At 37.4% G+C, this 26944-nt stretch overlaps 7 protein-coding genes across 17 annotated transcripts; 4 read left to right on the plus strand and 3 right to left on the minus strand.

The window, feature by feature from the left end:
* The first annotated feature begins 427 nt into the window (after window positions 1–427).
* LOC128872486 (U3 small nucleolar RNA-associated protein 6 homolog) lies at window positions 428–3109 on the plus strand. Of its 2 annotated transcripts, XM_054115222.1 has the most exons (9): window positions 428–692; window positions 787–913; window positions 1015–1155; window positions 1226–1416; window positions 1498–1719; window positions 1792–2134; window positions 2203–2373; window positions 2435–2609; window positions 2689–3109. In XM_054115222.1, the coding sequence occupies exons 1-9, from the start codon at window positions 601–603 to the stop codon at window positions 3027–3029; spliced, it is 1803 nt and encodes a 600-aa protein (XP_053971197.1). In that variant the 5' UTR covers window positions 428–600; the 3' UTR covers window positions 3030–3109. The 2 variants fall into 2 exon arrangements, with proteins under 2 accessions (XP_053971197.1, XP_053971198.1); XM_054115223.1 differs by lacking the exon at window positions 428–692 and having other exon boundaries at window positions 818–913; window positions 993–1155.
* A 51-nt stretch (window positions 3110–3160) lies between these two features.
* LOC128872487 (tektin-B1) lies at window positions 3161–10934 on the minus strand. Of its 6 annotated transcripts, none has more exons than XM_054115230.1 (8): window positions 10611–10934; window positions 4891–4928; window positions 4594–4756; window positions 4273–4533; window positions 4041–4211; window positions 3754–3976; window positions 3434–3657; window positions 3161–3362 (listed from the first exon to the last, which is right to left on the minus strand). In XM_054115230.1, the coding sequence occupies exons 3-8, from the start codon at window positions 4644–4646 to the stop codon at window positions 3161–3163; spliced, it is 1134 nt and encodes a 377-aa protein (XP_053971205.1). In that variant the 5' UTR covers window positions 4647–4756; window positions 4891–4928; window positions 10611–10934. The 6 variants fall into 6 exon arrangements, with proteins under 6 accessions (XP_053971205.1, XP_053971199.1, XP_053971203.1 ...); XM_054115224.1 differs by lacking the exon at window positions 10611–10934 and adding an exon at window positions 5614–5777; XM_054115228.1 differs by lacking the exon at window positions 10611–10934 and adding an exon at window positions 5464–5755.
* Window positions 5887–7984, plus strand: LOC128872489 (chromobox protein homolog 1-like). Of its 2 annotated transcripts, none has more exons than XM_054115234.1 (4): window positions 5887–6402; window positions 6872–7118; window positions 7222–7555; window positions 7643–7984. In XM_054115234.1, the coding sequence occupies exons 1-4, from the start codon at window positions 6034–6036 to the stop codon at window positions 7668–7670; spliced, it is 978 nt and encodes a 325-aa protein (XP_053971209.1). In that variant the 5' UTR covers window positions 5887–6033; the 3' UTR covers window positions 7671–7984. The 2 variants fall into 2 exon arrangements, with proteins under 2 accessions (XP_053971209.1, XP_053971208.1); XM_054115233.1 differs by having other exon boundaries at window positions 5888–6402; window positions 6872–7145.
* Window positions 9467–11760, plus strand: LOC128872488 (uncharacterized). 2 transcript variants are annotated; one of them, XM_054115231.1, is made up of 3 exons: window positions 9467–10261; window positions 10355–10719; window positions 10792–11760. In XM_054115231.1, the coding sequence occupies exons 1-3, from the start codon at window positions 10109–10111 to the stop codon at window positions 11639–11641; spliced, it is 1368 nt and encodes a 455-aa protein (XP_053971206.1). In that variant the 5' UTR covers window positions 9467–10108; the 3' UTR covers window positions 11642–11760. The 2 variants fall into 2 exon arrangements, with proteins under 2 accessions (XP_053971206.1, XP_053971207.1); XM_054115232.1 differs by having other exon boundaries at window positions 10355–10677.
* Window positions 11761–11763: 3 nt separating this feature from the next.
* LOC128872496 (60S ribosomal protein L38) lies at window positions 11764–12709 on the minus strand. Of its 2 annotated transcripts, none has more exons than XM_054115245.1 (5): window positions 12662–12709; window positions 12446–12489; window positions 12160–12220; window positions 11952–12074; window positions 11764–11834 (listed from the first exon to the last, which is right to left on the minus strand). In XM_054115245.1, exons 2-5 carry the CDS (start codon window positions 12446–12448, stop codon window positions 11794–11796), a joined length of 228 nt encoding a protein of 75 aa, XP_053971220.1. In that variant the 5' UTR covers window positions 12449–12489; window positions 12662–12709; the 3' UTR covers window positions 11764–11793. The 2 variants fall into 2 exon arrangements, with proteins under 2 accessions (XP_053971220.1, XP_053971221.1); XM_054115246.1 differs by having other exon boundaries at window positions 12643–12664.
* Window positions 12710–13098: 389 nt separating this feature from the next.
* LOC128872494 (BAG family molecular chaperone regulator 2) lies at window positions 13099–16842 on the plus strand. 2 transcript variants are annotated; one of them, XM_054115243.1, is made up of 4 exons: window positions 13099–13214; window positions 13393–13647; window positions 13922–14034; window positions 14163–16842. In XM_054115243.1, the coding sequence occupies exons 2-4, from the start codon at window positions 13437–13439 to the stop codon at window positions 14394–14396; spliced, it is 558 nt and encodes a 185-aa protein (XP_053971218.1). In that variant the 5' UTR covers window positions 13099–13214; window positions 13393–13436; the 3' UTR covers window positions 14397–16842. The 2 variants fall into 2 exon arrangements, with proteins under 2 accessions (XP_053971218.1, XP_053971217.1); XM_054115242.1 differs by lacking the exon at window positions 13099–13214 and having other exon boundaries at window positions 13221–13647.
* Window positions 16316–26274, minus strand: LOC128872491 (ras-related protein Rab-23). Its single transcript, XM_054115236.1, has 6 exons — window positions 25935–26274; window positions 22203–22324; window positions 20129–20291; window positions 18390–18469; window positions 18123–18316; window positions 16316–16585 (listed from the first exon to the last, which is right to left on the minus strand). The coding sequence occupies exons 1-6, from the start codon at window positions 26100–26102 to the stop codon at window positions 16455–16457; spliced, it is 858 nt and encodes a 285-aa protein (XP_053971211.1). The 5' UTR covers window positions 26103–26274; the 3' UTR covers window positions 16316–16454.
* Window positions 26275–26944: the final 670 nt, after the last annotated feature.

A 26944-nucleotide genomic window follows, 5' to 3' on the forward strand; every position in this document is an offset into this window, starting at 1 on the left:
TTGCCCATCTCTGCTACGGACAATATACTGCCCTATCACCAATTATCGCCAACTCAACTATACCGTGACGAGTGCCATAAAGTGCCATAAACGATTCGAGCAGCCCGACTAAATTTTCCGGACTTTATAATAATTCGCATTCATTCATTTGACTACAGTTGTGAGAAAGGTGTCAACGAACGGTATCGCTACCTAGCGGTGAAAAATATTCCAACCTACATAGCAAGTAATCATAAATTTTCCAATTATTTACATATATACGTAGTTTAACGTAATGTTAAACATAATATGTCATTGATTTGGACCTGTAGCCTTGTATTTATAAATACAAAATTAATTTTAATTTCATGCCGGTAATCAGGTTTTAGTAGCGCCATCGGTGGTGAAACGCCCAAGTTTCAAGTAAAAGTAATTTCCATAGTTACCGGTAGATGGCACGGCTTACTAAAGGGTGTGTGGATCGACCATTACATTACGACTTACTCGTCTATAGACATCTATAGTCTATAGTTATCGACAGTTGTGGACAATTGTCGATACATGTTCGTTGAAGAATTTCGTTTATTAAATCTCGTATTAGCTAATTAAAAAGCACTAGCCATGGCAGAATTCGTGGAAAAACGATGCGAGGACATGATTCCTGAATTGGAACAAATGGAGAGAATTAAATTATTCGATAAAAATGAAATTCGGTAGGTGAAAAAGGTTATTTTTTTAAATAGGTTAATTACATTGTTTACTTGTTAACTTTTATATTAATCGTTCACTTTTACATATTTCACATAGAGGAATCGCAAAGAAACTGAAGGAGAATGAATACAAAATTCAACGGCTTACAAAAACTAAAGAAGACTATTTACGATATATACAATACTTGATGGACCTTCTTAAGTTGATCAAACAACGTAGAGATGTATGCTGTCGCAATTTCTTTTGTTTTATTTTTATTCACTGGTGAATAGTTATCATATAAGTATATAACACTTTAACAGTCGTTACTGTAACTTTTTTCAGAAATTTGGTATTAACCAAAAAAAATCGGATATCGATCATATAATTACAAACAAAATGAATCAGTTATATAAAGATGCGATATTTAAATTCCAAGATGACATACGTTTCTGGATTGCGTATATGAAATTTTGCAAACACGTTGTAAGTACTCGAATCGTATTACTTTTTGGAATATTTGTCAATTTGTTAACGGCGATGTGTGATGCGACAGCAATTTCAAAATAGCGTTAGTCGCATGTTGGGCAGGATGCTACAAGTACACCAAGATAAACCTAAATGTTGGCACATCGCGGCTCGTTGGGAGTTGGAAGAAAACAAGAATAAGCAAACTGCTCGTCAATTTCTGCTTCGTGGTTTACATATACATCCGACTTCTCAATTATTATTTATAGATACTTTCAAGTAAGCGATATTATAAATGTTTTTGAATTTTTTGATTCGCTTCGCGTTCCTTCTTGGGAATAAATTTTACGTGTAATTTAGATTAGAATTAGAAGACGCAAAGTTGGATGAACAAAAACACGAGAATACCGATTCTGTAACGCCAACGATAACAGAAGACGATATGAGTATTGGATTAAAAAGGGCTTATATCGTATATCAACAAGCATCGAAACATATAAAAGATATTAAATTCATAATAGAATTGCTCGACGCAACAAAGGAGCATAGCAATACAGAAAAATTACAACATAAAATTGTTAGGTAGGCAGAGTAAAATGAAATGTTAATCGTGTATCTCTTTCCTAAGAATTCAAAAGATAATCTTCATTATAGCGACATGATAGAAGAATACGCTCACGAACCTCTAATGTGGGATACAATGGCACGACGGGAGTTGGAAGGACTTGTTCAACCTACCGTTGACGATGCAACAATGGAAATGGATACTTGGAAACAAACCTCGTTGAGAGACCGTATAACGTCCTGTAATAAAGTTTATCAAACGGCGCTGAAAAAAATTAAGACCGAAGAAATGTGGTCGCTGTACATAGAATGTTTAATAGAAATCAATCAGAAGGCAGGACCTCTGCCAAATTTTAAAAGAAAGTTATTAAAAACTGCATTTATGCAAGCACATCAAGCAAAAAAATTGATGGAGAAATACTATTTGCACTGGGTTGGTAACGTTTCTAACCGCTATCCGTTATATTGGAAATCTTTAAAATTAGTAATTATATGTTGTAGGTTAACATGTTAAATATCGAGAAAAAAGATGAAACTACTGAAAAAAAATTAAAAGAAGTTTTGTGCATGGCAACCGAAACTATACCGAGTAGCGTAAACCTTTGGCATGCTAGATTAAGGTACTTGTTAGTTTCAGGACAAGACGAAGAAGCTGAAACCATTTTTTCAAAGGTACTGTAACACTTGCAATTATTTTTAATATATATAGAAAAGCTTACAACGCTTTGTTTAGGCGATACAAATCCTCGGAGTAAAATCGTTACCTTTATGGAAGATGAGGATATTACATGCCCAAGCAAAAAGTCCTGAAAAAACAGAAGAAATATTCCAAGGAGCAGTACAGGGACATCCTAACATTGCTCAAGAAATAAAACCTACTTACATCGAATGGCTGGTCTTAACAAAGAGTGCGCAGCTATAAATTATAAATCTGCATTTTACGTTATTTTATGATTTTATTTATATTACATCGTATATTTATTTTAGGTATACAAGCAGCGCGCAAAGTTTACGATAGTCTTTGTTTGCAACCACCTTTTTCTATAGAGTTGCACAAAAAAATGTCGGAACTAGAACTTATGCAACCCGAGATATCATTGAAACATGCAAGAAAATGTCATGAAATGTCAACGTTACAATTTGGCAGGGATAACGCGAGTGTCTGGATAGATTACGTGACGTTTGAAACGAAATATGGGGAACCAAAAAAAGTTGGAGAATTACATAGAAGAGCAGTGAAAACTTTAGAACCAGGGTTAACGGATTCCTTTATTTCAGAATATAGTTTAATTAAAGCGAATCCAGATTCCTTAAATGCGGATACATAATTAAAGTATTCTCGAACAGAGCAAAATTTGTAAGACGAAGGTATGGTTAAGCGAAATAATAAACACACACACTTTCTATATATATATATTTAAATAGCATTCCTGGTAATCTGATTAAACGTTGCGATTACTCAAGACTCGAGTGGTATTTCTTTCTCCATACGTGTAAGAACGATATTACGATCAGTTTCGTTAGGTAATCGTGTTCTGTCTCCCGTTTTTAACGTTGCTCTCATATCTAAACACATTACATCTGTAGCTAAAGAATGTTGTTTATCATCTAAATTTCGTTCAATTTGCAAAAGTAAACTTTCCAAATTGTTGTACGCTCCTCTGGAAAGTTATACAAATATATAACTATACTATGATTATTTACTATATATATAATCTGTATACATACATACTTTGAATTTTCGATAACTTTCTGTAAATCTTTTTCAGTCTGTCGCAACTGTAAAACTTGTTCTTTCAAACCAAAGTCGGCTTCGTCGCGACAAAGTTCAAAACCGGGGCGATAAGTGCGATTTTCTAATCTTGTTTCTGCACATTTTATCGCATCGCTTTTATGTAATAACGCATCTTCTAATCGTACTATTTCTTTCTGCATGATTTCCATTTCTTTCTGAATCTGTAAATTGAAATTAAACGTACTCGCACTCGCACGTTACGTCGTATGTACGACCATTTACTTGTTTTAGGATAAAAAGTTTAATTATTCGATTACTTTAAGCTTTTGCCATTGTAATTCATTGCGAGCTTTTTGCGTCTGATAGATTCTTTTTCGTAAACTAAAATCGGTTACATCTTGTTGAGCCTTAATATCGTTTCTGGCGCGTTCTCGCATTACGTTCATAGATTCGCGAAAACTGTACGTATCGCTTAATTCGTTATCGGCTAAACTTTTGGAATTCCGGCAATGCTCTAGCCAAGCTTCGTAGGATATCGCGCTAAAATAATAAAATTTATACCTTACATTTGAATCGTAAGCTTTACGCGCAAGTTTATTCTTACTCTTTTGGAGTCCTTAACGCATTTGGTTTGTAACTAATATTTGCGCATGTGCGATCCAAATTAAGATTATCTTGATCTATCCTAATGGTTTCATCCTTATCTTCTATATCGAGATCCACTTCAAACCTAACTGCTTCCAAACGATTTAGTTTTTCCCATGCAGCTTGAATCCTGTATCGATTAGCGTACCGTAAACAAATATTCCCAATCATCCTTTACATTAACGTCATACCTATCGGTCAATGATCGTTTAACGTTTTCGATAACGCACAGTTCCCTTTTCAGTTCCGTATCGGCTTCGTCGTACGTAAGTTCCGTACCTCTGCGACAGTCTCGCATGGATATACATTCCGCCGTTACTTGTAAAGGATCATTTAGAGTTTCCAATTCTTTTTCCGCGTCAGTTTTCTCGTCTCGCAAAACTTGTATCTCCGATACTAATTTTTCAAACAAATTCCGAAGTAATTGTCTCCAACGCGACAGTTCCGTTATCCTACGAATGCGTAGTAGACGTAGATTCTTTTTCAAATACATTTCTTGGTTATATCGTTACCTGTCCGCAAGACGAGCGTTGTTCATGTACGTGTCCCATGTGGTTTTTACCATTGTTTCCGATTGAGTAATTTTTCCTGAATTTCTTATTTCGAATGCTTCCGCACTTCTGGCGTCTGCGCCTTGCTGAAGTTCCCATTGTCTGGCGTACCAATCTGCTAATCCTGTATAAAACATTATTTTACGCGTGGTATATAATTTGATTAAAAAAGAAAAAAGAAAATGATTAAACGAAAGGAATAAATATGAACGTTCGCGATACAGAAGTCGGTTAAAAAAGATCCAAGATTCTACTCACCTATGTGTGGTAAAGGTTTCTCGTAAGTGGTTACAGATCTGTTGGCCATAATTTCAGAAATTTTAATCGAAACGACTAGACTAGAAATAAGTAACGCGAAAAAAGTACACTCGTAAAAATAACACGCTCTACATAGACGGAATGCTATGGAATTATCGTATCAACGGTTGCCGAAGCAACCACGGCATCGTACGAATACCCCCGCGCCTTAATATCGATTATATACTACTTAATCATTAAATCATATATATTTATATACGCGTACATATACGAATGATTTTTTGATCATGGAATAATCTAGATCGCAATTAAAATAGTCATGTCATCCAGCCAATTCGTATAACATTCGTATTATCGTAAAAGTGGCGGGGCGGGGGGGGGGGGGGGCGGGTATGTCGTTAGAAGTTGAAATGCATTTTATCTTCAGCTAGGTATCGGTAATTTGGTGTGATAATAAAAAACAGAAACACGCTGATGTAGATTTTCAATAGGACGCGAATATACAATTACTTGTCGGTTTCTTATCATTCAGTTACCATAATACATAGTATAATGAATACAATGTAATGAAACCTGTTAGGGACGGGTGAATGTTGCGTAGGCCTGTTTCTCTGTTCGCCAGACGTCAACGCGAATTACGTTTAAGCCACTATAGTGGCGCGTCGTGGTTAACAGGTTTATCGTAAAAAGTAAAAGAATAATGAAATGTAAATAAAGTATAACCGGAACCGTTGATCGTTTATCCGTCGCGTGCCGTGCTGGATTGTAAGGAATTGTAAGCAATTGTAAGTTGTAAGTTTGGGAGGTTCTTTGCTTGATACTTCTGCGCTTGATACGTCTGCGCAATTTAAGTTTAGCCAGCAACCAATCATCGCGGATCGCGCCAAGCTGTACTTGCGATGTTCCGATTGTTTGTAGCGTTCGTATGGTAGGATAAGGACGCGGGAGCGGGAGCGAAAGCGGGACAGAGACAGAGAGTGGTGAGCTGGTGAGAGCCGAGACTCATCGAGAGTCCTGTTGTTAAGTTTCCATAGATAAGCAATAGAGAGAGGAAGAGAGAGTAGGTGCGTGTAAGCACGCTATTTACAGTTTTTCATCGGGATCCATAAGAAAAGATCAAATTTTGGCCACGGTTGGAATAGTATGCGAAGATTGAGTATGAAGAGCAAGCGTAGAAAGTCCGAAATGAGTGAAAGCGGTTCCGAGGAAAATGGCGTTCCGCGTACAACAGCCGATGAAAACGACGAAATGAAGAAAGGAAAGGAAGGCGAGATCGCGGATACGCCGCGCAAAGGCACCGTAAAAAAGCGGCAATCTCGTGGACGGGCTAGCCTCAAAGGACAAAACGAGGAAACCACTGGGAAATCCGAAGGGGACGGTCAAGAAATCGACTCGGACGAAGAAGAGAATAAAAGCCCCGGTAAGGGTGGAGCGAACAAACGGCATAAAAAGGAAGATCAAAAAGCGTCTACCTCGATAAAACAACATGGAAACGAGGAAAAGGAATACGAGGTATGTCAGACGTGATGCACAGTGTACAGGTGTACGCATTAAGTACGCAGTGGCAATGCGCATTCCACAGAAAACAACCGTGTTGTTTACGCGGGGTATCGCGAACGCCGCGTCGTTCCTAGACGCTAGGCTAAACAAGAACGAGTGAATGCCGGCTATAATTCTAACGTCCAAATGCTAAATAACTTCTTTTCTTATCTTCAACTTTCACTTATTTTTATCGAATCGAAATATTATATTCTCTTTGGATCATCTTTAAAACAGAATTTTATTCGTCAAATCGTAGTCTGTCCTCTGTCACATTTCCGTATTAGTAGTTAACTATTTTTGCGCTAGATCATAAGCTGGCTGTAAATATTCTACTTTCAATATGTATTTTACATCTCGCCTAATTTTGCGTGGAAAAGGACAGAATAATTGTTAGCATATAGAATATTATGAACGGTACTATCAAATTTTTATCAACCAGGTGGAAAAAATTGTTGGTCAACGCACAATCAAAGGCAGGCGACAATTCTTAGTTCGTTGGAAAGGCTACAACGAAGATTCCGACACATGGGAACAAGAAAAAGATTTAAATTGTGCGCAACTAATCGAAGAGTTTTTAATCGATGACGTAGAAAGCGAAGAAGACAAATCTAAGAAGAACGAAACATCTCCGAAATCGTTAAAGAATAAAACTCTGAAAGTAGACAAAAAGCTTAAAAAATCTAGAGGTAGTACAAAGAAACAAACAGAAAATGGTATTTTGATATCGTATTATCTAAAATATTGAATATTTATTTACACGAAACTACATTTTACTTCAATCAATTTTAGATAAGGATGTAACGATGTCGGATGAAGACAAACATGAAAAGGACGATGGAAAAGAATTCGAAGTAGAAAAAATAATAGAAGTACATTTCAAGAAAAATAAAACAAGAGAATTCCTGATCCGATGGAAAGGTTTTTCATCTGCGGACGATACCTGGGAACCAGAAGAAAATTTGAATTGTCCAGAACTTATTGAGAAATTTATGCAAAAAGTTGAAAAAGCTAAAACCTCGGATGTACGTGAACTTAGGACGAATCGACCTCACACGAAACGATACACGCTAACTACACACGAATCGGGAAGAAGATTGTCGCGTCGTAATATGGATAAACAAAGGTAATTCTATTTGTTTGTTTGTACATTTTTATGATTTCCTACTTTATTGGGGTAAATTTATGTAGATTTTTTTTTTTTTATTTATAGAGCTACGTATCACGAATGCGACGAATAAGTGGTTACGAGTCGTCGAATCTCTAAATCTCGTATACATGTATATTCACATACATATATGTATATAGATACAGACATTATTTTTAGTGTTACGAAAAAATAACGCCACGTCAAAAGTTTCGGTACGAGTGACATTCTTTGTGCTGCGATCATGAAGCAAAAGAAGGAATTACGGAATGGTCTATGTGTGTCTTATATTCGTATTATATTCCTTCGTTCATGATACTTTTATAAAATATCGATTTAAAGTGAAAGATTTTATTTAACTTTATCCAGTTTGTAAAGACTTTGAAGAATACATTATAAAATTCTTGACTTTGCAATTTAATTTTGTACTGCTAACCTGCGTGTGTGCATGTTTTTATATTTTTTCAGTATGTTAAACATTTTTTTAACTATTCAAGCGTCATCGTAAAATTTATACTAAATCACGAAGAATCACAAAACCTGATATGAAGTAGCACATTTTAAATGAATACATTTATTATCTATTAGAAATAAGGCATATTTTAACACGTTCACTGTGGTATGGTGCTGCGTATACATCTAGTATCGTATTTTGTTCCATACGCTCCAAGTCGCGTTGCATTCAACAAAATTATACTACCCGTACTACTAAAAATTAAAAACCATGGAAAAAGTTATCGCGGTGGACAGATTACAGCTGATATTTTATTTATACAAAGTATATTACAAATTATTAAGTAATTCGTAATTTATAGAAAAATTCATTAAAGATTCGTCCCTGTTAATTATACGACTGGACTCATACAAATCATACTTTAGAGTATCATAGCTTTAGAGTAATTACAGACAAATTGTATACCGACTGCGAGTTAAATGTTCTCATGAATCGTAATTGATCGTGTATCGGTATCTTATTTTACGATAAAAAAATAACTGGAAAAAAACGGTAGGTAAGTTTAACACGTTCACGCTAACTTTCTATTTTTTATATTTACCATCGGATACCACGACACAAGTGATTGGGTAAATGTACCAATGGTTGATATTGTTATGTACAATTTGTAAGCGCTTTTGTACCGTTGACTTTATTTATTGGAAATGTATGCGAACGTTTACACTATTGGATTAAGTTTGTATGACGTGTCAGCTAATTTTGATAAACGTATTTCGCGAGATAATGATAGAGCAGTTGAAAAAACGAATGAAAAAATTCAAGTTTAATCGAAGACCACTCAAATGAGTACACATAAATATCTCTGTTGTTTATGAATTTATGAAAATGCTGTTCAGGAGAAAGTTAAAAAATTCTTTGTGTCACTTGAAACAAGTTTTTGATGTATTTATAAACAGCCAAGATGTTTAGGTATTCTCAATTAAATAATCCACCCTATGTAATTTTTTCAATTGTTTTAGTCTATAATCTAGATATTTTTATTAATAAATAATAAATAGGTCTTTTAAGAATATCAAAACTTCAAAAGGATATTTATATGTAATATATATATATATATATATATACAAAATTTTAATTGCAATACTTTTTTTATACTTCAAATTGTCTTGAAGTAAACATGTCTGTCGAGCAGCTATTAAAAGTGCATTTATCGTTTTGTGTTTGAGTCATGAGCAACTTAGAAACTCATGTGTCAAGAAAAAACTGTAATAAAGATTTGAATTTTAGACCAAGTTTCTGTATTCTTAAACAACATTATTACTTATAGCAGTATTTCTAAAGCTTATATACGAAAGGTATGCGTAAGTATCAATTTACATACGATTTATAATTACTATTGCACAGGATAATCCATACTGTACCATAAATATACATATAATATGGAACTCAAGCGGACAATAGAAGTGTATAGTGGCAAAGAAAAATATAAAACCGACCATGATTCTAATTATTTTTGGAAGATTTTAATTTTGGTAGTACTCGTCGCTTTAATATTGATAATTCTATTTACATTATGTTACTGCTATATATTTGGAAAAATCATTTCTTCTTGCAAAAGGTTTGATACTGTTTTATTTACGCGTATACGATATAAATTTCTTTGATCATACTTATATCCGTATTCAGTTCTTGGTTCTTGGTACAATGCTAAACTTACGTTAACAAAGGTGTCTTACACGGCGAAATAAGAAAAGTAATATCGATGATAATTTTTTTATAATGGAAGAAACTGGCAGCGATACTAGTGCGAAACGACGGTTCTTATGGCCTAATGCGTGTAACATTTCAACATTTTGCGGAAATAAGTATTGCAAATTAAAGACCATTTTACCGGTATTATCGTCAACTTTAAAATATAATTAATTCCGATTATTCAGTGTTTATTAAGCTATTTATTTGCGTACGTTTACGATTAGGAAAAGAAACAGTTGCTCGCGTCTTGTGAAAATAAAACTGTAACTTCCTGTTACGATACTTCCAATAATAATGTAGATTTGACAAAGCGATTGTCATTGAAAATGTCTTTCTCATCTTTTTCATCGCATGTTACTAAGAGCAAAGGTATGCATAGTCAAACATTAAATAAATGGGATATCAAAGACTTGGAAAATTATGAATGCAACGAACATAAAACTCGGAATATAAAACATTTTACTCGAAACTCGCGCAAGGTATGAAACAATTTTGAATGAAATTAAATTTATTTATACATCATCGTTTTACTGATTTATAAAACATGTTTTCTAAATTACTTAATGTTTTAGATTGACAAAGATATTTGCTTTTCTGACACAGACCTGCAGTTTCTAATAATACCGATATCTTCGAACAAGTCTAATGTAATAAAACATGACGGTAAAGTAGAATTATGTAAATGGAATTCAGAAGATATTAATGATTTTTACGATGAACGAAATAATACCAGTTCCAAATTGTTAGAGTTCAAGTTTCATAATACAGATTCGTACAGCGATAACACACAAACACATGAAATTTCTAATTCTAAATCAAATTGTTCACCTCGTTCTTTCGTATCCAAAAACTTGGCATCCGATTCAAAATACTTGACAGATTCTGCTGCAAATAGGTTTGATAATTTACCCAATATATACCTTACAAAACTACAAAGGTTGTCCAGAATTCGTAATTAACATAAACGTTAATTTAAATTAATGTAACACAGCCTTAAACATTTTTGTAGGTTAACTAATTCCTCTGCTAGTTCTACGGTACCAGACATATCTAGCATAAATGAAATCAAAACTGAGCATCCACGAGCTGATACATCGAATATAAAAAGTGATCGACTAGTATCACACATAAAATTCGAAAAAAATAATTCCAAGTATTTCCCAACGAATAGAGATAATATAACTGCAATAGTCGAACTGAATGTAATAAAATCAAAGATAAGATTAGATGGGTATGTTGGACAGTTTGAAAAAATGAAGAGAACAAAGTCATCCATGGATATACGATTGAATCACTTTAAAGAGAACTGGCCAAGCATAGAAGATCAATTGGAAAATTCCCGAAGGAAATCTAAATCGGACGAAAATTTTATTCATAAGAATGCGTTATATGGAACGAGAAACGACAATACTAAATATTATTTTGTTTCTCAAGATATTTCTTCGGAACCCGAAAAGATAGTTTATAATAATCAAGGTGTTTATGAATCAGCGACATTCAATTCAGAGGCAAGTGAAATTTGCGATGAATTAGGAATACTGTTTTCCCGATATATTAAACTTGAAGCTCAACCGTGTGTAAGGAAGTATTGTCCTATATCGCGACGTTTAAAACAACGGGCTCGACACAGTATAAAAAAATGTCAAACGAAATCCAATTACCATCAAATATATCCTTACGATCAAAGACCGGCGTGTAATAGCGGAAACGTATGCGCAGACACATACGACGAATTAAAATTAATGCATACCTCGCCATTGGAGAGAACAAATATTTACCGATGCATGTTCAATAGAAGAAAACGGTTCTTAAATCAGCCGTGTACCTTGTCCAATCAAAATTTGCCAGGATCTATATAATAGCGTAACAGAATCCAATACCCGTCTCAGATTATTTTCTTTCAAAACATATATTTTAATCGTTTTACTTATAATTTTATATTGTAATGGTATAATAAATAATTAAGTAAATAAAACGTGTATATGATTATAAAATTACTTTATTCAATTAATTACATACGTTCGCTCCTCTTTACTTCTTTTACTTGAAGACCTGAAAAATATATTAATATTTTGTTAAACAAGGAATTGAAACATGAAACAAGATTAAATATTATTTATAATTGACAGTAACGCAACAAAAACTTTTTCATTAGAAATATATAAATACCTGGAGGTAAGGATTGTTTTAATTTCTCTGCCTTTTCCTTGTCTGTGATCACAAGCGTATATAAAAATCTTGAACACCGAACTTTGAACTTGACATTGTCAGCATTTTTCTTGATTTTTACAGCTAAATGATCCCAATGAAAAAATATAATAATTAACGAACAGATAATGCATATTATTAAAAAAGGTCTTATAATGTAAATACTAACATTTGGCATCCTTCCTCCTGGCTTTCAATAGAAAGTCCTTAATTTCTTTGATTTCTCGTGGCTAAAAATGAAACGATATAAACATGAAACACTACAGAACTTGTAATTATTGCAAGTTACGTTTGCCACTGGGTTAAGGTTATGTCACTCCACTTTATATATTGTATTGCCAACATACTTAAAGTAAGTATTTTCACAATGTAATATTACAAATAACAAAAGATATCATAGCAAATTTAAAGTTATGTAGACTATTATACGTTAATAATACTTGTTTAATACTCACCATTATGTGCGAGGTGGGAAACAACTGGAAACAATCAGAATTACCTGGAACATGCGAGAAAAATGGCTGATGTATAAATGCGATTCTAGAAATTTCTATATATCTGATGCAATGTATTTTTTGTTCAAAATATACAAGTAATATAAAATCGAAAAAATGTAGGATTTCTCGTTTGAATACGGATTTCGAAAAATCACCTTGAAAAGTAGTACATACCCCTTTAAGATATTACCGGAAAAGAATGAATTCATGGGCCAATGCAAAGGTACTACATCAAATCAGCAACGAAATTTTAGTAAATAAAGAATTGTATGCAATTTAAAAATAAAAATTCGATGGATACTAGTTAACTAAAATAATTGATTAATTTTGTACTAAAAATATAGTTTCTAAGAAGTGGTTTAATAAAATAATAATCCGCTCTCGGATTTTTATGAGTTACGCGCACTTTTATATGAATTTATTATAGGCGTGAAAGATGGTTTGATTTTATTATGAAACAAGTACTGTATTACACAAAAACTTGATCAAATTTCATTCGTTACATTACAGGTAGCTAGAAGTGTTTTTAGTTAATCGTGGAAAAGGTTTTTTTTAAATTTGGCGCTTCGTAAATGGAGAATCGGTGCGCGTACGTGTGAGTGTGGGTGCGTATACATGTAGATATATATATGTTTATACCGACAGTCATCTATTCGTGTTACGGTTACGAGCCGTGGTTACTGGTGGTTACGAGCGCAGTTGCAAGCAGTTGCGAGTTGCGAGTGAGGTATAGTAGATACAGTCAGTGGTCAAGTACAGTGCTACAGTACACTGCATACAGTCTATACATAGTTATAGAGTGCGGTACAGTGTATTCGCGACATAAATTTATTCGCGATCGACAAGTTTGCATTTTGTTTCTAGTGTGAATATACTATAACTTTTCACTTTGTGGTCGGTCACAGATTAAGGTGGTTCGTGGAAGAACAGCTTTGAGAATTCCTTGAAAATGGATTGCCCGTTACCGCATATTATAGAAAGTGCGGATTGCGAAGGTTCGGGAAAACCAAAAGAAAGGCTAGTGAATCTTCTGGATCAGATTGAAATTCACGTAGAACAACTGAGGAAGGATGCTTCGAGACTCGAGGAAGAAAGAGATACTCTCTTGACCACTTTAGACACTCTTAGAAACAATGAAATGCTGGGCAGATTGGAAGAAAGTAAGTGTTTACCTCTGTTATTCTAAGAATACAAGGTCAATTTTAATATGTCTAAAAACATCGTTAAAAGGAGTCTCGATATTTGTAGACTGTATTATTTTCCGTTATCATGCCTTTAGATTTCGATATCAATCGCGATACCAAATGATTAAGGTTATCGTGTTTGTGTATCGATAGTTGCACATTGTGAATACGATAATATGTTTAGCGTTTCATTAGACATAACCTACGTAGAATGAATATATTTTACGTTTGAATTTCCTTTTTAAAACAGCTGACAAGGATGACGTGTTGAGGTATGCCGAAAGGCTGTCTATGCGATGCTTGACGGTCGATGTCTTGGTGAAAATTCAACGTGACCACGTTCAAGAAGAAGCATTACATCAGGTATGCGTCGATTACTGCTTTATAACATAAAACATATTACTGTAAAACTATAAACCAGCCATTTTGTATTCGGCTAAATGTTAGCGATAATATAAAGACTAAATAGAGAATGCTGTTGCGACTTTCAGGTAAACGGGTTGATCGACAGTTTAATTGTTGGTCTTCGCGACGATCCAGCTGCGACTCGGCAACGCTGCGCATCTTTTATGAATGCTTGTTCTTCGCAAGGTTATGGACTTTCCGATAAAAACTTTGAAAGCGCAATTCTTGGATGTACTCTAGACGACCAGAAACGGGTAAAGAAAAGATTACAGGGGTTATTGGATTATATCGATAAAAAGCACACGATTCAACTGTTATGAAGATAAACTTGAAACAACCTACATTGAAAAGAAGCAACCAAGTTACTCGGTAAACTAGCAGTTAATCTGTTTTAGTTGATTCGAAGGAGATACCAGAAAAATAAAAAGTTGATTAAAGCAGGGTGCTTGACGATAATTCAACAGCGATATTTTACGGTAAATGTAGAGAAAGCATTACTCGCGTTACAGGAATATGTTATTTTTTGTGCATATACTACGAGTTTCTAGTAGAAACTATGCTTTACCGATGCGCAAATAAATTCCTATACATTTTATAATTATATTTACGCATTAAATATTGTACGAAACGATCGTACAATTGTTGTAACGAATTATAAATGTATTTGCATTTTTTCAAAAATGTTCAAGTTTGAAGTGAAACAAAATTTGAATATAATTAAAGCAACTATACTCGAAACAATATTACTTTAAAAGCTATATCGAAGTAAAGCAAAAGAATTATATACGACATGTATTCTCTTTTTTTAGTCAGGGAAACTATGACGTGTACATTATTTTAGAGTTACGTTAAATTTTATCTTTATGTGGATATCGTATATATGCGACTGCTGGTTAGTCTAGTATGCGTACAATGTAATAACAACTATCATTATTTCAACTACTTAAAATTAATAATGCTTCCTACAATAAAAAAAATAAAAAAAAACACAAAAAATATTAAACATGTTGAAGGAAACTAAATACAGATTCTAATTATGCTAAGAACGTGGCTTTGGACTGTATCGTGTACTAGTGAATTATGTAAGATGTCTATCTATCGTAGTACCGTAGATGAAATTATGATCGCAGATTAAACGATTTACTACAAATATGTATTACTTATTACGTCATGGATAAGGATTCGATGTATGTACAGTCTGGCACAGTTTTAAACAACTGTTTATTTTGTTTAAGGAACTACGTATTCTTTTTTTTTTACTTTATGTAATTACTTTATCATTAAAAACATTGTTTGCGGTACAATAGCGTGTCGTCAAGCTATTTTAGTCGCATTAACTTAATTACAATGTTCTCTATGGCTCGTATATCCGTTCAATTTTAATGTAAGGTTCAAGTTTAGAATTAGCGTGCAATATACTTTATTTTCTATGATACAACCCGAAGGAATAAAACATCATGTGTGATTCGAACGGAATGGAATTTATCGAAATTTGAAAAGTGTATTTTTTGTATGCTTCTTGGATGCTTTTTAAGATGTCGATTAAAACAAGCCATTTGAAACTCGAAACGTTTAATTATTATTTTTATTTTTTTTCTTACAAACTAGAATATTTGGTTAGCCGTTATATCGATATCTGTTTACACATAAATTAACGTCTATAACATTTTTTAAAAATTTGAAACGATTTAAAATAACTTTAGTTTTAAATATCCTATTTAATGGAATATTTATAATTTTATTAAAAAATTACCACATATTACCTAAATCGATCACTCGTTACAAATATATTGACTCGATGTATCGAGAAGAAGAAAGAAACACACTGTACTCGCCTTCAAAGTTCATCTTTTTCACATACCGAAATAATATCATATATTTATAATAATATATTTACAAAACACAAAGCACGTTTCAAGCTTCCCGAATGTTATGGAAGTTATGGAAAAAGTATTCGAGTGTAAAGTAAAAATGTAAAACGATTTCAGGAATTCTGTGCTCGAAATTGAAACGATTAACATTTTAAGCAGAGAAAGTTAGATACGTTTAACGTTTGATTTTCACTAAAGCGAAACATGTATCGGACCCGTAGTTGGTCGATATTATAATTCGTTGATACGAATATATATCGGAAATTGATCGATATATCGATTCTGCTTAGAGATAAATTATGCGGTGCGTCCAGTTTTCCATCACGATTTCGATGCACCACGTTGTGCCTACTTAATCAGAGTTTCGAATCGTTAGACCAATCCAGCGTACACAGTTGCCGAAACAACCGTTATTAGGATAATTATATCTTCATAAATATGAATATCAGTCTGTACACGGTTAGAGTATATTTGTTACAACTCTCCACGTATTCGTCCACGTAAAGACTAAAGTAGCCTACAAGCATTTTTCACGAAATTTCGTTTCTTGTGATTTTTTGTCTTTGCCCCTGGCCGCAAAACAATGGTACCATTCCCAGTACTCCGGCCACAAGCGGATCCGTTCGGGCTAAAAGCACCTGTAACAGATATAAATATGTATACATATATATTTTCATAAATTCACGATCGAAACGAGTGATGGCCGGCCGTTTCTCAGTTTATAGTACAATTACACTCCATTATCGTTGTGGTAGCCGATGTGTTAGCATAGTAGATACGGTATAAATAATTTTAGACGCGTTTATTAATTTATTCTACATCATCGTGTAGATGCTCTAAACTTTTAGGCTGTTACTTGTATTATTTACGTTGTTTAATAAAATGATTCACACTCCGTGATTTGTAATTTTGCGTATGTTGACCATTTCTCTTGAATTTGCTATTATGCGTATGAAATGTTTGTACACTCCATTGAAAAAAACTGTCCGTAGGACCTATCCTAAAGTTGATTGTTTGGGTAACGTTCGGTAGCGAAAGACATTGTACCGGCGTGTTGTGTCTGCGTACTTGTGCGCCTGTTACGTATGTACATACGTATGTACACGTACGTAAGCTCGCGCGTTATTCAAGATTCCAGATCAATGGTAGCAGTCACGCGATCGGAAGATGTACTTATACCCTGCAGGAACGCAGCCAAGTTTTTAACCTTAAATAAACCGCGAGCTTCTCTGTAATCCGAGTAGTTGCTGATAGCATTATCAAACAGCTCACGAGCGCAACTAATCCAATACTAACCGAGCTAGTCCCTACCCTGTCTTGTCTCGTCTTTGTCTGCCGACTCGTTTTTTAAACGTTTTTAAGCGTGATGCGTGATGCCCGATGCACGGTGAACCGGTAGTCGAAGGTTGGCGCGAGACTATCTCGCAAAAATAATCTACTTGGAATCCGAGCCAATACATCTGTCTCCTCACGAACCACGAACGTGACGACGATATACATATACATGTAGTATTTAAGGACGAAACGGCAGGATCAACGAGAGCTTCGTGTACGTAGAAGCGTGCGTATCCGGCACAGTTGATACATTATGTATCTTTTCCGCGAAGTTTCCAAGAAAGCGCAGCGTTTTTTTCGCGCAGCCATTGCGGGCTAAACGACTGGTTACCGCGTTATCGCGTTACCGGTGACCGTCTATCGGATCCACCGCGCGTTAACCGTCTGCCGTGCATCCCTCGTTCTATTGTTCTACCTCGTACGAAATTTGATACGATTTTGACAGTACGTCGAGCGACAAGGTGCGGCGTCTCGATATGTTTACAGAACGCGACAAGGTGCGGCGTCTCGATATGTTTACAGAACGCGACAAGGTGCGGTGTCTCGATATGTTTACAGAACGCGACAGTGTGACAGTCTATATGTATGTCTGTATACATATAGTGTCTATACCAAGGACGAAGAACCTGCGACCTCTCGAGCCGATGGAATCTTCGAGCTTTGAGTTCCATTCGATAACGAGATTATTGTTTCCGTGAAACTTTTTCTTTGAATGGAAAACGAAACGTTTGCAACGGGTTAATCCATACGATAAGAGTACTAGTCGGAGTGGTGGTAGGTTTCTAGTACACGGTCCATTCCATCGGCAGGGAAAGCAGAACAAAGTAAAAGCTTGCTCACTTATCACGGAAGGAGATCTAGGTCCGGTGGAGTATAATCTGAGGTCGTCCTGATAATCGTCGTCGCAGCGACGCATCTCGTGAAGACATCGCGACGCCAGATGCCGGAAGACGCCGACGACACCGACGTCCTCTTTCACGGACGTCCTTAGAAGCTTGCAGCCTAGCGCGCGGCCTAGCCTCTCGGCCTCGTCCCTGAAAGACAATGCCGTGCTCGAGATCACTCGAAATTGCGCCGCTAATTAAGCAAACCAGGCGTTACGCTTACGGATCAATCACGCACTGATCAACCAGGTCCATCTTGTTCTGCACGAGCACCGTGGGAATTTCACCGCACTCGTTCTCCACCTGCAAACCAAAAAAGATTGGCCGTTCTTCCTTAAGTTGGTTTGCGAACATGTGCAACGGAATTTTCACGCGATCTAAAGTAATCGAAAGGAATTTTTCGTGAAGCGTCAGCGGGCTGGCTTCCTATTGCTAAAAGAGCCTGCGCTGGGAATATAGTATGTACGTACAAGTCGTACTTGGTCAAGATTGGATACGATCCATCGGCACAGTTATTCGCGGTGATGTATACCTCTGTCGGAGGTTCGGCTACACCTTTTCTCTGCGGAATTACTCGACGGCAACGGTCCAAGAAAAAAGCCAATGTACAAGTTTCTACGAAAGGAATTGGAGAGCGTGTCGGACGATCTTGAACGTCTCATCGAAATCGGGCGCAAATTGTATTTTGTCGTTGGTGTGTTTACCGTAATTACCGGTACGAATACTTTGCACTAGATATGGACGATGATTCCGCGTCGATATTTCTTTAAGGTGTTTCCTTGAAAATTTCCGAAGCCCCAACAGACTTTCTCGAGTCGTGTTCTCGCGATAAATACAGCATCGCTTTCAAGTTGATCGAATCACTGAAATACCGTATCGTACAGAGTATCGTATCGCAAGTATCGTACAGAGATCGTTAAGGGACACCGTATAAAACTGTGGCATTGCGAGACTACTTTTAAGGTATCGTCATGCTGGTAGGTAGCTAGGTAGTAGGTATCCGCTGCAAACAATCGCGTGCATTCTCTAGACCCGTTTCGTACGAGGAGGAAGACGAGAGATTCAGCTTTTACCTACTCGCATCGTCGTAAGCATACACCGCTTGTGGTTCTTGTTATAGAAACGATACAAAATACGATACATACGAATATACAGGGTGTCCGAAAAGTCGGGGAGGAGCCGGAAATGGGGGGTAGCTGAGACGATTCTGAACAACAATTTCCTTTGCAAAAATGTCGGATGGGGCTTCGTTAAGGAGATATTAACGGAAAACACTGACCAATCAGAGCGCGAGGAGGCCGCGCTCCCCGACCAATCAGAGCGCGCGTAGACCGTTCGAGCGGCCGCGATAGCGAAGGCTACGCGCTAGGCGGCAGCGTCAATGTCCTTCGATGCACGTCGAGTCGCTTGTTCGCGTACAAGCGCTGCCGCCTAGCGCGTAGCCTTCGTTATCGCGGCCGCTCGAACGGTCTACGCGCGCTCTGATTGGTCGGGGTTTTCGCTTAATATCTCCTTAACGAAGCCCCATCCGACATTTTTGCAAAGGAAATTGTTGTTCAGAATCGTCTCAGCTACCCCCCATTTCCGGCTCCTCCCCGACTTTTCGGACACCCTGTATGTATCGATATAATAATATCGCCACTTTATTTGCATAAGCGTGTAAGATCGCTGTTGAGAAGGGTTATCCGACGACACGTAAAACGATTGTCAAGCACCGAATCACCGATCTAGGCCGTGCCGCTATATCTATGTATGTATGGAACGTAAATACCCATACTTTGCGGTGCGGTGCGGTGCGGTGCGGTGCGGCACGATGTTGCGACTTAAAATCAGCCCCTGCTTTAATGGCACCTTCACTTTCACATTCCACCTTCCGCGGTGAGTCGTGAGTCGTGAGTCGTGACTACCTACGGAAACGTGGTTGCACCGGTTCGGCGTGTATGTCTCGCGCGCGAGTCGTACCTTCAGCTTCCACGAAGGAATGGCGTCGAAGGAATCTCTGTCAGTGGCTGAATAAGCGAGGACGCAGGCATGGGCGCCGCGATAATAAGCCGCGGTGATTGCGTCGAATTCCTCCTGACCGGCAGTATCCCACAGCATCAGTCTTACGTCCTCACCGTCTACCCTGCGGAACAACGCATCCGACTTACAATTAGAACAACGCCTGAGAACCCGTGACAACTTTACGCGGCTTAAAACGCCATTTATTTTACAAACTTGATCCTCTATAAATCCTTTATAGTTTCGGTAACGGTAATTACATGTACAAAATATACATCTACGTTATAATAGTTTCATCTGTATAATTGTCCATCAGATAAAAGCGCAACACAATTGACTGTAACGAAACCATCTCAAAATCGTCCCACCTATGATGCATATGATGTGTGAGTGCGGCTCGCTAGGCTTTTTTTTCAGAAGCAAGTGCGCGTTGCGTTCGCTCGTCTCGACTCTCGACGCGAGCTATCGTGGGATAATTCCCGGTGAACCTCTACCCCGGCTTTTTAAGGAGAGAAGTCGCCTTTTTTGCGACTTGTTTCTTTCAACGAATCGACGAAAACAGAAATCGGTCTGTGAAACAGCTGAAACGCGACTGACAATGAGAGACGAGAGAGTCGAACGGGAGTAGCCGTGGTGGCCGCGACAGAGACTCGATTACCGCAACCTGAATAATTGCAATTGCGGGATGGGGGAAATGATATTTACGTTATAGGATAGATCGAGCAGGGAAAAGGCGAGTCTGTCGGTACTCTGTTTATCCCTGTGCTTTCATTAATGCGAAAACGACTAGATAGACGTGTCTGCGCGAAGGGATTACCATTACCAGAGATACTTGTCCAGCTTTCGTTGAATGGCGATTAAAGTGTGGTAACTGTCCTTCGAGCATCGAGGAACGACGGAGCGAATTTCCTAAATCGAATAACGGAATATGATGGTTGATCGCGCAACCCAGTTACGGGTACACTTGCGAGAAATGCGGTCGAGTTTTCTCTTTTCCCTTTTCACCGGTCAATTCCTCCGCGATCTTACGCGATACGGTGACGGTGTATACTTACGGTTACGCGGTTGAAATATGTATTTGTTAGCAGTCTCGTTTGCGCGCTACGGAAACCAAAGCACAGCTGCTTCATGATTCGAGCTACGCAAGATCGACGAGCTCCAGAGATTAAACTCGAGTTAAGGAAGCAACTAAAAGCAACTAAAAGCAATTCGTCGCATCGAAACCCTGTGAAATAACAATCTATACGAAACTGTACAACGTGTTTGCGAGAAGCTTTAACGAGCAAATAACGTTGGCCAGTCCTCCTTTCACGTCGGACATATGTAGTTTCGAACGGTGCGACGACCAAATAATAATTATATTATAATAAGCGTAGGTCTTTTTATCTGTCGAAATGAAATCACCCGTTACAGATTTCTAACCGTCTCGTTGAATCTGCGCGAAAGATGCTTTTGTAGAAAACATAGTTTTGCTTTAATTAGCAATCGAAAGTATAATGACGCGCATCGTAAACTTAATTAATATAATAAGGGCGATAGGATCGAAACCGACGTTGAAAGCAGCTGGAAAACCATAAATGTTTACCAGTTTCCTATAAAATGGCAAAAGGATAACCGAGACTAGGACCTCTCTCGTGGAACGCAATTAACTCAAAGAGCACGTACGGCCAGAGCGCGCACTTATTATGCATTCTTCTTTAACGCAGTCTTTAATTATCGTCCGACGTTCCTTATCTTCCTATACTTTCAACACTGTGAAAATTATTTTTTCTAATCCCGGATATATTATTATTCCCACCGTTCGTGAGATATTCTCGATGCGATCGTGGATCTCGTCTCTTCAAAATCGCTCTTTACAAACGGGGAACGAACATTCGGACCTAAAATATTTATTGTTCGAGGAAAATCTGTTCGGCCAACCTTCGGGGCCAGCTCGACCGTGATTTTCAAACAACGATACGGGAAACGAATGTTTGGATTAGAGTTCGTTTTTTTTCAAAGTTCTTTCTTCGTTTTATATTCGTCGTCCACTTACTCGATCTCTCGTTCCAAAAAATCGACACCGATCGTTTTCTTGTAATCCCTCGTGTAGGTGCCCTTGCAGAACCTTTGGATCATCGACGACTTCCCTACGGCCCCGTTGCCCACTATCACCACCTGTAAACAATAACAAATTATATTTACACGTACACGTATGTTTCTTAACGCGTTGTGCGTACAGCGAGTCCTCGATTTCTGTCGCGTCAAGGTCGGTTCGTTCTGCGGAATAAATAACATATATCGCAGAGGCAGAGAGAAACAACACCATTTTCGAGTTAAGAATAATGCGCTAGCGTGACTAAGTATAAAGCCAAGCGCAAAGTAGATTTTGCCTAGTCATAGGTGATAGGGCTTGCAAAGGCTGACTAAAATGCCTGACCCGATATGCTGAAAATAAGCTATCGATACAAACGTCTCGTATGAAAGACACGATCGTCAATGAGTTTCGTGGTGACGTAACGTTATCGAATCGAAAAGAAAAACACGGGAATAGAGTAATCGTATATCTGTACTATAGATTATCGCGATTATCGGGACTTTCTAAACGCCGTAGGTCGAGAGTCGAGACGAACAAGACGGACCACGAGACTCGGTGCTTGATTTCTCGCAACTTTCTTGCCAAGCGATTATAAAGTCAGCTTTTTCTTCTTCTTTTTGTTCCTCTTGTTGTTGCACGTACACTATTATATGTGTATACGTCCGTTTCTTAGCAAAGAGGTTTACGTTGAAAATGAAAAGGCAGTAAGTACGGGATCCGTGACATGGGAAAAGTGTTCGAATCGCGTGCAAACATCTCCTATGATTTCAGGTTGATTAACAGTTTTTCAGATACAGTTACAAAGCCGGCTTGGCCAGCATTTGAAGGAAGGACGGAAGGAAGGAAGGAAGGATGGATGGATGGATGGATGGAAGGAAGGAAGGAAGGAAGGAAGGAAGGAAGGAAGGAAAAAGGCAAGGTAATTGCCAATGCACTCACACCGTTATCAAAGCTGTCTCTTTATTACGACACGTTCAACTTAATTAACAGCTCGCAGAGTCGTTTATTTCGATTTTGCGTACATGTATAATATAGTAATTCTGTCTGTTGGAATGACGAGCCGAGCCATACAATTCCTACCGAGGTATTCAATTGAATACACGTAAATCCACCGTTGAAAATGTAGGAGATAGTGTAAAACGGTTTTAACAACGATACGTCAACAATGACGAGGATCGCGACCGACCGAGTGCGTTGTACCTTAAACAATTCCGCCAAATTGAAGATAACGGTGCGGCTGGAGCGAAAAGTAGGTCAAGTCAATAAGGGTCCGAGTCCGCGTGAACCGGTCCTCGAGACTGAGCTTCTCTAAGGAAACTACATGTATATGTATATGTATATGTATATGTATACGTATACGTATAGGAGACCAACCCGGCCTAATGAAACGTACGAGTTTCCATGTTTCTACTTGGGCCGATAAAGCGCTAATAGATAAGTCTATCGACTACACGGCTGTCCCATTCCATTCTCTCTATCCAATCTACAAACCGCACATGCTACAAACTGGCACACCGTTCACAAATTAAACATCTAAATCTATTTTCTATATTCAAGCTCGATTTTATTTTGCTTACTTTTTTCGCAGGAAATTTTACTTTTAACCTTCGTTTCCCTTTCGCGCCATCTCTCTCGACCTTGAGCTCCTCGACATCTACGATCCGATGGTCGTGTGTTTGTTGTTGTACACGTGACCTTGAATGAGCTTGTACGATAGGTCGATGAACCTGTTAGCCTACAGAGGAAATGTTGCGTGATGGCGTTGGCCAAGCTGACCTTGGCAATGTCCTCTTTCCTTAGATTCGATCTTATTTAGATTCGTTACGCAATGTGAAAATCATGTTGCTCGACTCGACGAACTATTGCTTGATTCATCGGATACCGTCACAGCAATGAAAATTGTAGATTTTTAATGGGAAAGGTACGATGCCAACCAGAAACAAGATGGCTCGAGTGTGTCAAACATTCTCGACAACTTTTTTAACCACCATAAACGGCGAATATTTTCTGCGAATAATCTTCGGAGAATCACCGAATCGATTCTGTACCGTTCTCTACGTTTCAATGTTATCTATCAAAATGACGAGTTTATTTCCAACTGGAATTACAAATTTTCTTTAAACGTTCAACGACGTTCAATTTACGCTATTATACGATGTACGTACGATACAACGAAGAGAACGGTGTTCGTTGAGCTCTTTTTCTCCAGATCCGGTTAATCAGAAATTTCAGCCACGATTCCGTGATAGTTATTGGAAACGAGCGGCACACCAATTAAACCGGTGTATGCTAATCGTGTGAATTTCTCAAACAAGCCGATATATCCCCGTAGCAATTTCATCGGCAGAGCTATCCTTCGATCTTATCGCGTAAGCAGTTAAGAGGTTACGACCAGAGATGCCTGAAATTCTTATCTGGATACAAATTTCGAATAACGAACAACAAAATAAAACTACTCTTTAACTCTTTACCCGTTACACTCGTTAAATAAGGATACAGGTTTGAATCAGAAAACGAATAGATTTCTTTCCTGCGATAGGAAAAATAAACAAGGGGCCAAGGTCGCGTAATGTACACGCTATTCCTCCTACTTTGTATCGACGATGGGCTCTTGTATATTTTATACTCTACATTGACACACGTTCGCACGCATTTCCTTACACTCTTTTTGCATAAATCATTGCGAAAACGCAATGTCTTCTTTGGTTAGATACGCAAAGGTACAGGATTCGTTGAATACGATTAATGGTTCTCGGCACTTGTCGCGAAAGATGATTCCGTTGCATATTTCTCAACGACGCGATACAGGTGCAAGATGTAACGATGTACACGCGTACAATAAAAACCAGTAAAAGTATGTAATAGGTGGTCTTACACGAGCCACATACCTATGAAAACGCCTGTGTGTACCGTTATGCCAATCGAAAGATAAACTGGGGTGATCGAAGCAGGACTATACGATGTTGCACAACTTTTAAACCATAAGGATTGTCCAACGCATATCTTCTTTCTGCGATCATCTTCCAAGGGAAAATATGTCACCGTTTGGAATTAACTTGTATCGATACAATTCCTGTTATTCTTATCGAATACATACATGTATTCAGAAATGCGTCGTCTAGGTCAAACAACCTTTCCGTAGACGCTTCAACATTTTTTTCCGTTTTCGTTCCATTAAATTGCACGTCGTTACACGCAACACGAAATTATCGTTAATTATCTTTATACCGCGTTTCTGACTATTCGTTCCCTTCGGTCCACGGAAACAAAACAACTATAGGATAGTATCGTAATCGTATCCGTATTTGTATTTCTAATATCCTAACCTACACATATACATATACATAAGTATAGCGTGTTTGAGCCGGCTTTTGGCTGTCTAGTATCGTCACGATACAGATCCGTCACTGCGCATACGCATTTCTGAAATTTGATTTGAAACCGAAACATTAGCGAAATACATCCACGGTCTACCAGACGATCCGTAATTCGTACTCGCGAGTGCATTTCTTCCGTTTCGTAACGAAACGGAGCGATTACGGTTCGTGTAAATAAGTAATCCGCTTGGTCGTTATCGAGGATTATCGTTAACGTGTCCTAATATCTTTCGAGGCGCGCCAACCAAATTCGTGTACATACGTATGTACACGAATATCGCGAGATAAAAATGGAAATTAGATTTCCGATCACCTTGAGTGATATCTCGAGTTCTTCCTCCCGCATTCTGACCGTAACGTGATTAGCATAATATCCAGCTACGATACATCCCGCGATGTCTGCCGTTGATTTTTCGTGTGAAAATTGTACCGTTTCGACAACGATCACCTTTCGCGATATTTTGAATACATCACCACACATCGGGACCGCGACATTCTTACAACTTTCAAATAAAACTCGCGCGTTTCTTTCCGTTACACGATTTACATCGGATAAATATCCAATCGACAGAACGACGTACACACCGGACACGCGACTACGCGCCACTAGCACTAGCACCACTAGCCGACCGAACCTGAACACCTGTAATCCTGAACCAAGACACCTGCCGTGACTAACCGTTTGGTAACTTTACCTAGGGACTTTTCGATCTCGCGTTTCGGATCAATTGCCAACCGTTACGATGAAATTTCAAACCATAAACACGCGCTTTCCGAAAAATCACACGCGATTTTGGGTGTTGATCGACTTGAAAATATATATCACTGATATTTCGTACATGTGCTAAATATATTTCATAACATATTTACAGTAAACACATTAATTAAATGCAAAATATTCGTGTTAACCCATGTGCTCGGATAACATTTCAAGTAAAAAATACACTTAAAATAATGAGTATAGTTCGTAATTTTCGTCTGCTAGGAAGTAAGGAAGAGCGGTAAGGAATGTAACAAATTATAAAGAAGGAAGTTAAAATTACTATTTGTAATATCTCTGCATATACGATATATGTATACATATGTACATGATACGTATACATATTCATATATCTGTATATATATATATATATATATGTATATATAGTACGTGTGTACGTGTATGTATAGGTAATTAATTACACAATAACTAATATTCATGTATGTGTGTGGTGTATATGTATACATACATATAAAATTAAAAAATTGTATATATAATAAAATATTATAGCATTACACGATACGCTTATATACGAACAATTTTAACGGCAATACTATTTCATT

This window comes from Hylaeus volcanicus, chromosome 2 (genome assembly GCF_026283585.1).
Source record: "Hylaeus volcanicus isolate JK05 chromosome 2, UHH_iyHylVolc1.0_haploid, whole genome shotgun sequence".
Classification (NCBI taxonomy): Eukaryota; Metazoa; Arthropoda; class Insecta; order Hymenoptera; family Colletidae; genus Hylaeus; species Hylaeus volcanicus.

Excerpts from the sequence above, each read along its gene's own strand:
- LOC128872486 (XM_054115222.1), top strand. The coding sequence starts at position 601 with ATGGCAGAATTCGTGGAAAAACGATGCGAGGACATGATTCCTGAATTG. Across the intron at positions 1,720-1,791 it reads TTACAACATAAAATTGTTAG|CGACATGATAGAAGAATACG; the intron begins GTAGGCAGAGTA and ends TCTTCATTATAG. Across the intron at positions 2,135-2,202 it reads AGAAATACTATTTGCACTGG|GTTAACATGTTAAATATCGA; the intron begins GTTGGTAACGTT and ends TATATGTTGTAG.
- LOC128872496 (XM_054115245.1), bottom strand. Across the intron at positions 12,075-12,159 it reads CAGGAGGAAGGATGCCAAAT|CTGTAAAAATCAAGAAAAAT; the intron begins GTTAGTATTTAC and ends GGGATCATTTAG. Across the intron at positions 11,835-11,951 it reads AAAACAATCCTTACCTCCAG|GTCTTCAAGTAAAAGAAGTA; the intron begins GTATTTATATAT and ends TATATTTTTCAG.
- LOC128872494 (XM_054115243.1), top strand. The coding sequence starts at position 13,437 with ATGGATTGCCCGTTACCGCATATTATAGAAAGTGCGGATTGCGAAGGT. Across the intron at positions 13,648-13,921 it reads GCTGGGCAGATTGGAAGAAA|CTGACAAGGATGACGTGTTG; the intron begins GTAAGTGTTTAC and ends TTTTTAAAACAG. Across the intron at positions 14,035-14,162 it reads AAGAAGAAGCATTACATCAG|GTAAACGGGTTGATCGACAG; the intron begins GTATGCGTCGAT and ends TGCGACTTTCAG.
- LOC128872488 (XM_054115231.1), top strand. The coding sequence starts at position 10,109 with ATGTCTTTCTCATCTTTTTCATCGCATGTTACTAAGAGCAAAGGTATG. Across the intron at positions 10,262-10,354 it reads TTACTCGAAACTCGCGCAAG|ATTGACAAAGATATTTGCTT; the intron begins GTATGAAACAAT and ends TTAATGTTTTAG. Across the intron at positions 10,720-10,791 it reads TACCTTACAAAACTACAAAG|GTTAACTAATTCCTCTGCTA; the intron begins GTTGTCCAGAAT and ends ACATTTTTGTAG.
- LOC128872487 (XM_054115224.1), bottom strand. The coding sequence starts at position 5,762 with ATGATTGGTTGCTGGCTAAACTTAAATTGCGCAGACGTATCAAGCGCA. Across the intron at positions 4,929-5,613 it reads ATAAACGATCAACGGTTCCG|ATCTGTAACCACTTACGAGA; the intron begins GTTATACTTTAT and ends TATGGCCAACAG. Across the intron at positions 4,212-4,272 it reads AAACGATCATTGACCGATAG|GATTCAAGCTGCATGGGAAA; the intron begins GTATGACGTTAA and ends TAATCGATACAG.
- LOC128872489 (XM_054115233.1), top strand. The coding sequence starts at position 6,034 with ATGCGAAGATTGAGTATGAAGAGCAAGCGTAGAAAGTCCGAAATGAGT. Across the intron at positions 7,146-7,221 it reads AAAGAAACAAACAGAAAATG|ATAAGGATGTAACGATGTCG; the intron begins GTATTTTGATAT and ends AATCAATTTTAG. Across the intron at positions 7,556-7,642 it reads CGTAATATGGATAAACAAAG|AGCTACGTATCACGAATGCG; the intron begins GTAATTCTATTT and ends TTTTATTTATAG.
- LOC128872491 (XM_054115236.1), bottom strand. The coding sequence starts at position 26,102 with ATGTGTGGTGATGTATTCAAAATATCGCGAAAGGTGATCGTTGTCGAA. Across the intron at positions 18,470-20,128 it reads TTCCTTCGTGGAAGCTGAAG|GTGGAGAACGAGTGCGGTGA; the intron begins GTACGACTCGCG and ends TTTGGTTTGCAG. Across the intron at positions 18,317-18,389 it reads GATCAGTGCGTGATTGATCC|GGACGAGGCCGAGAGGCTAG; the intron begins GTAAGCGTAACG and ends ATTGTCTTTCAG.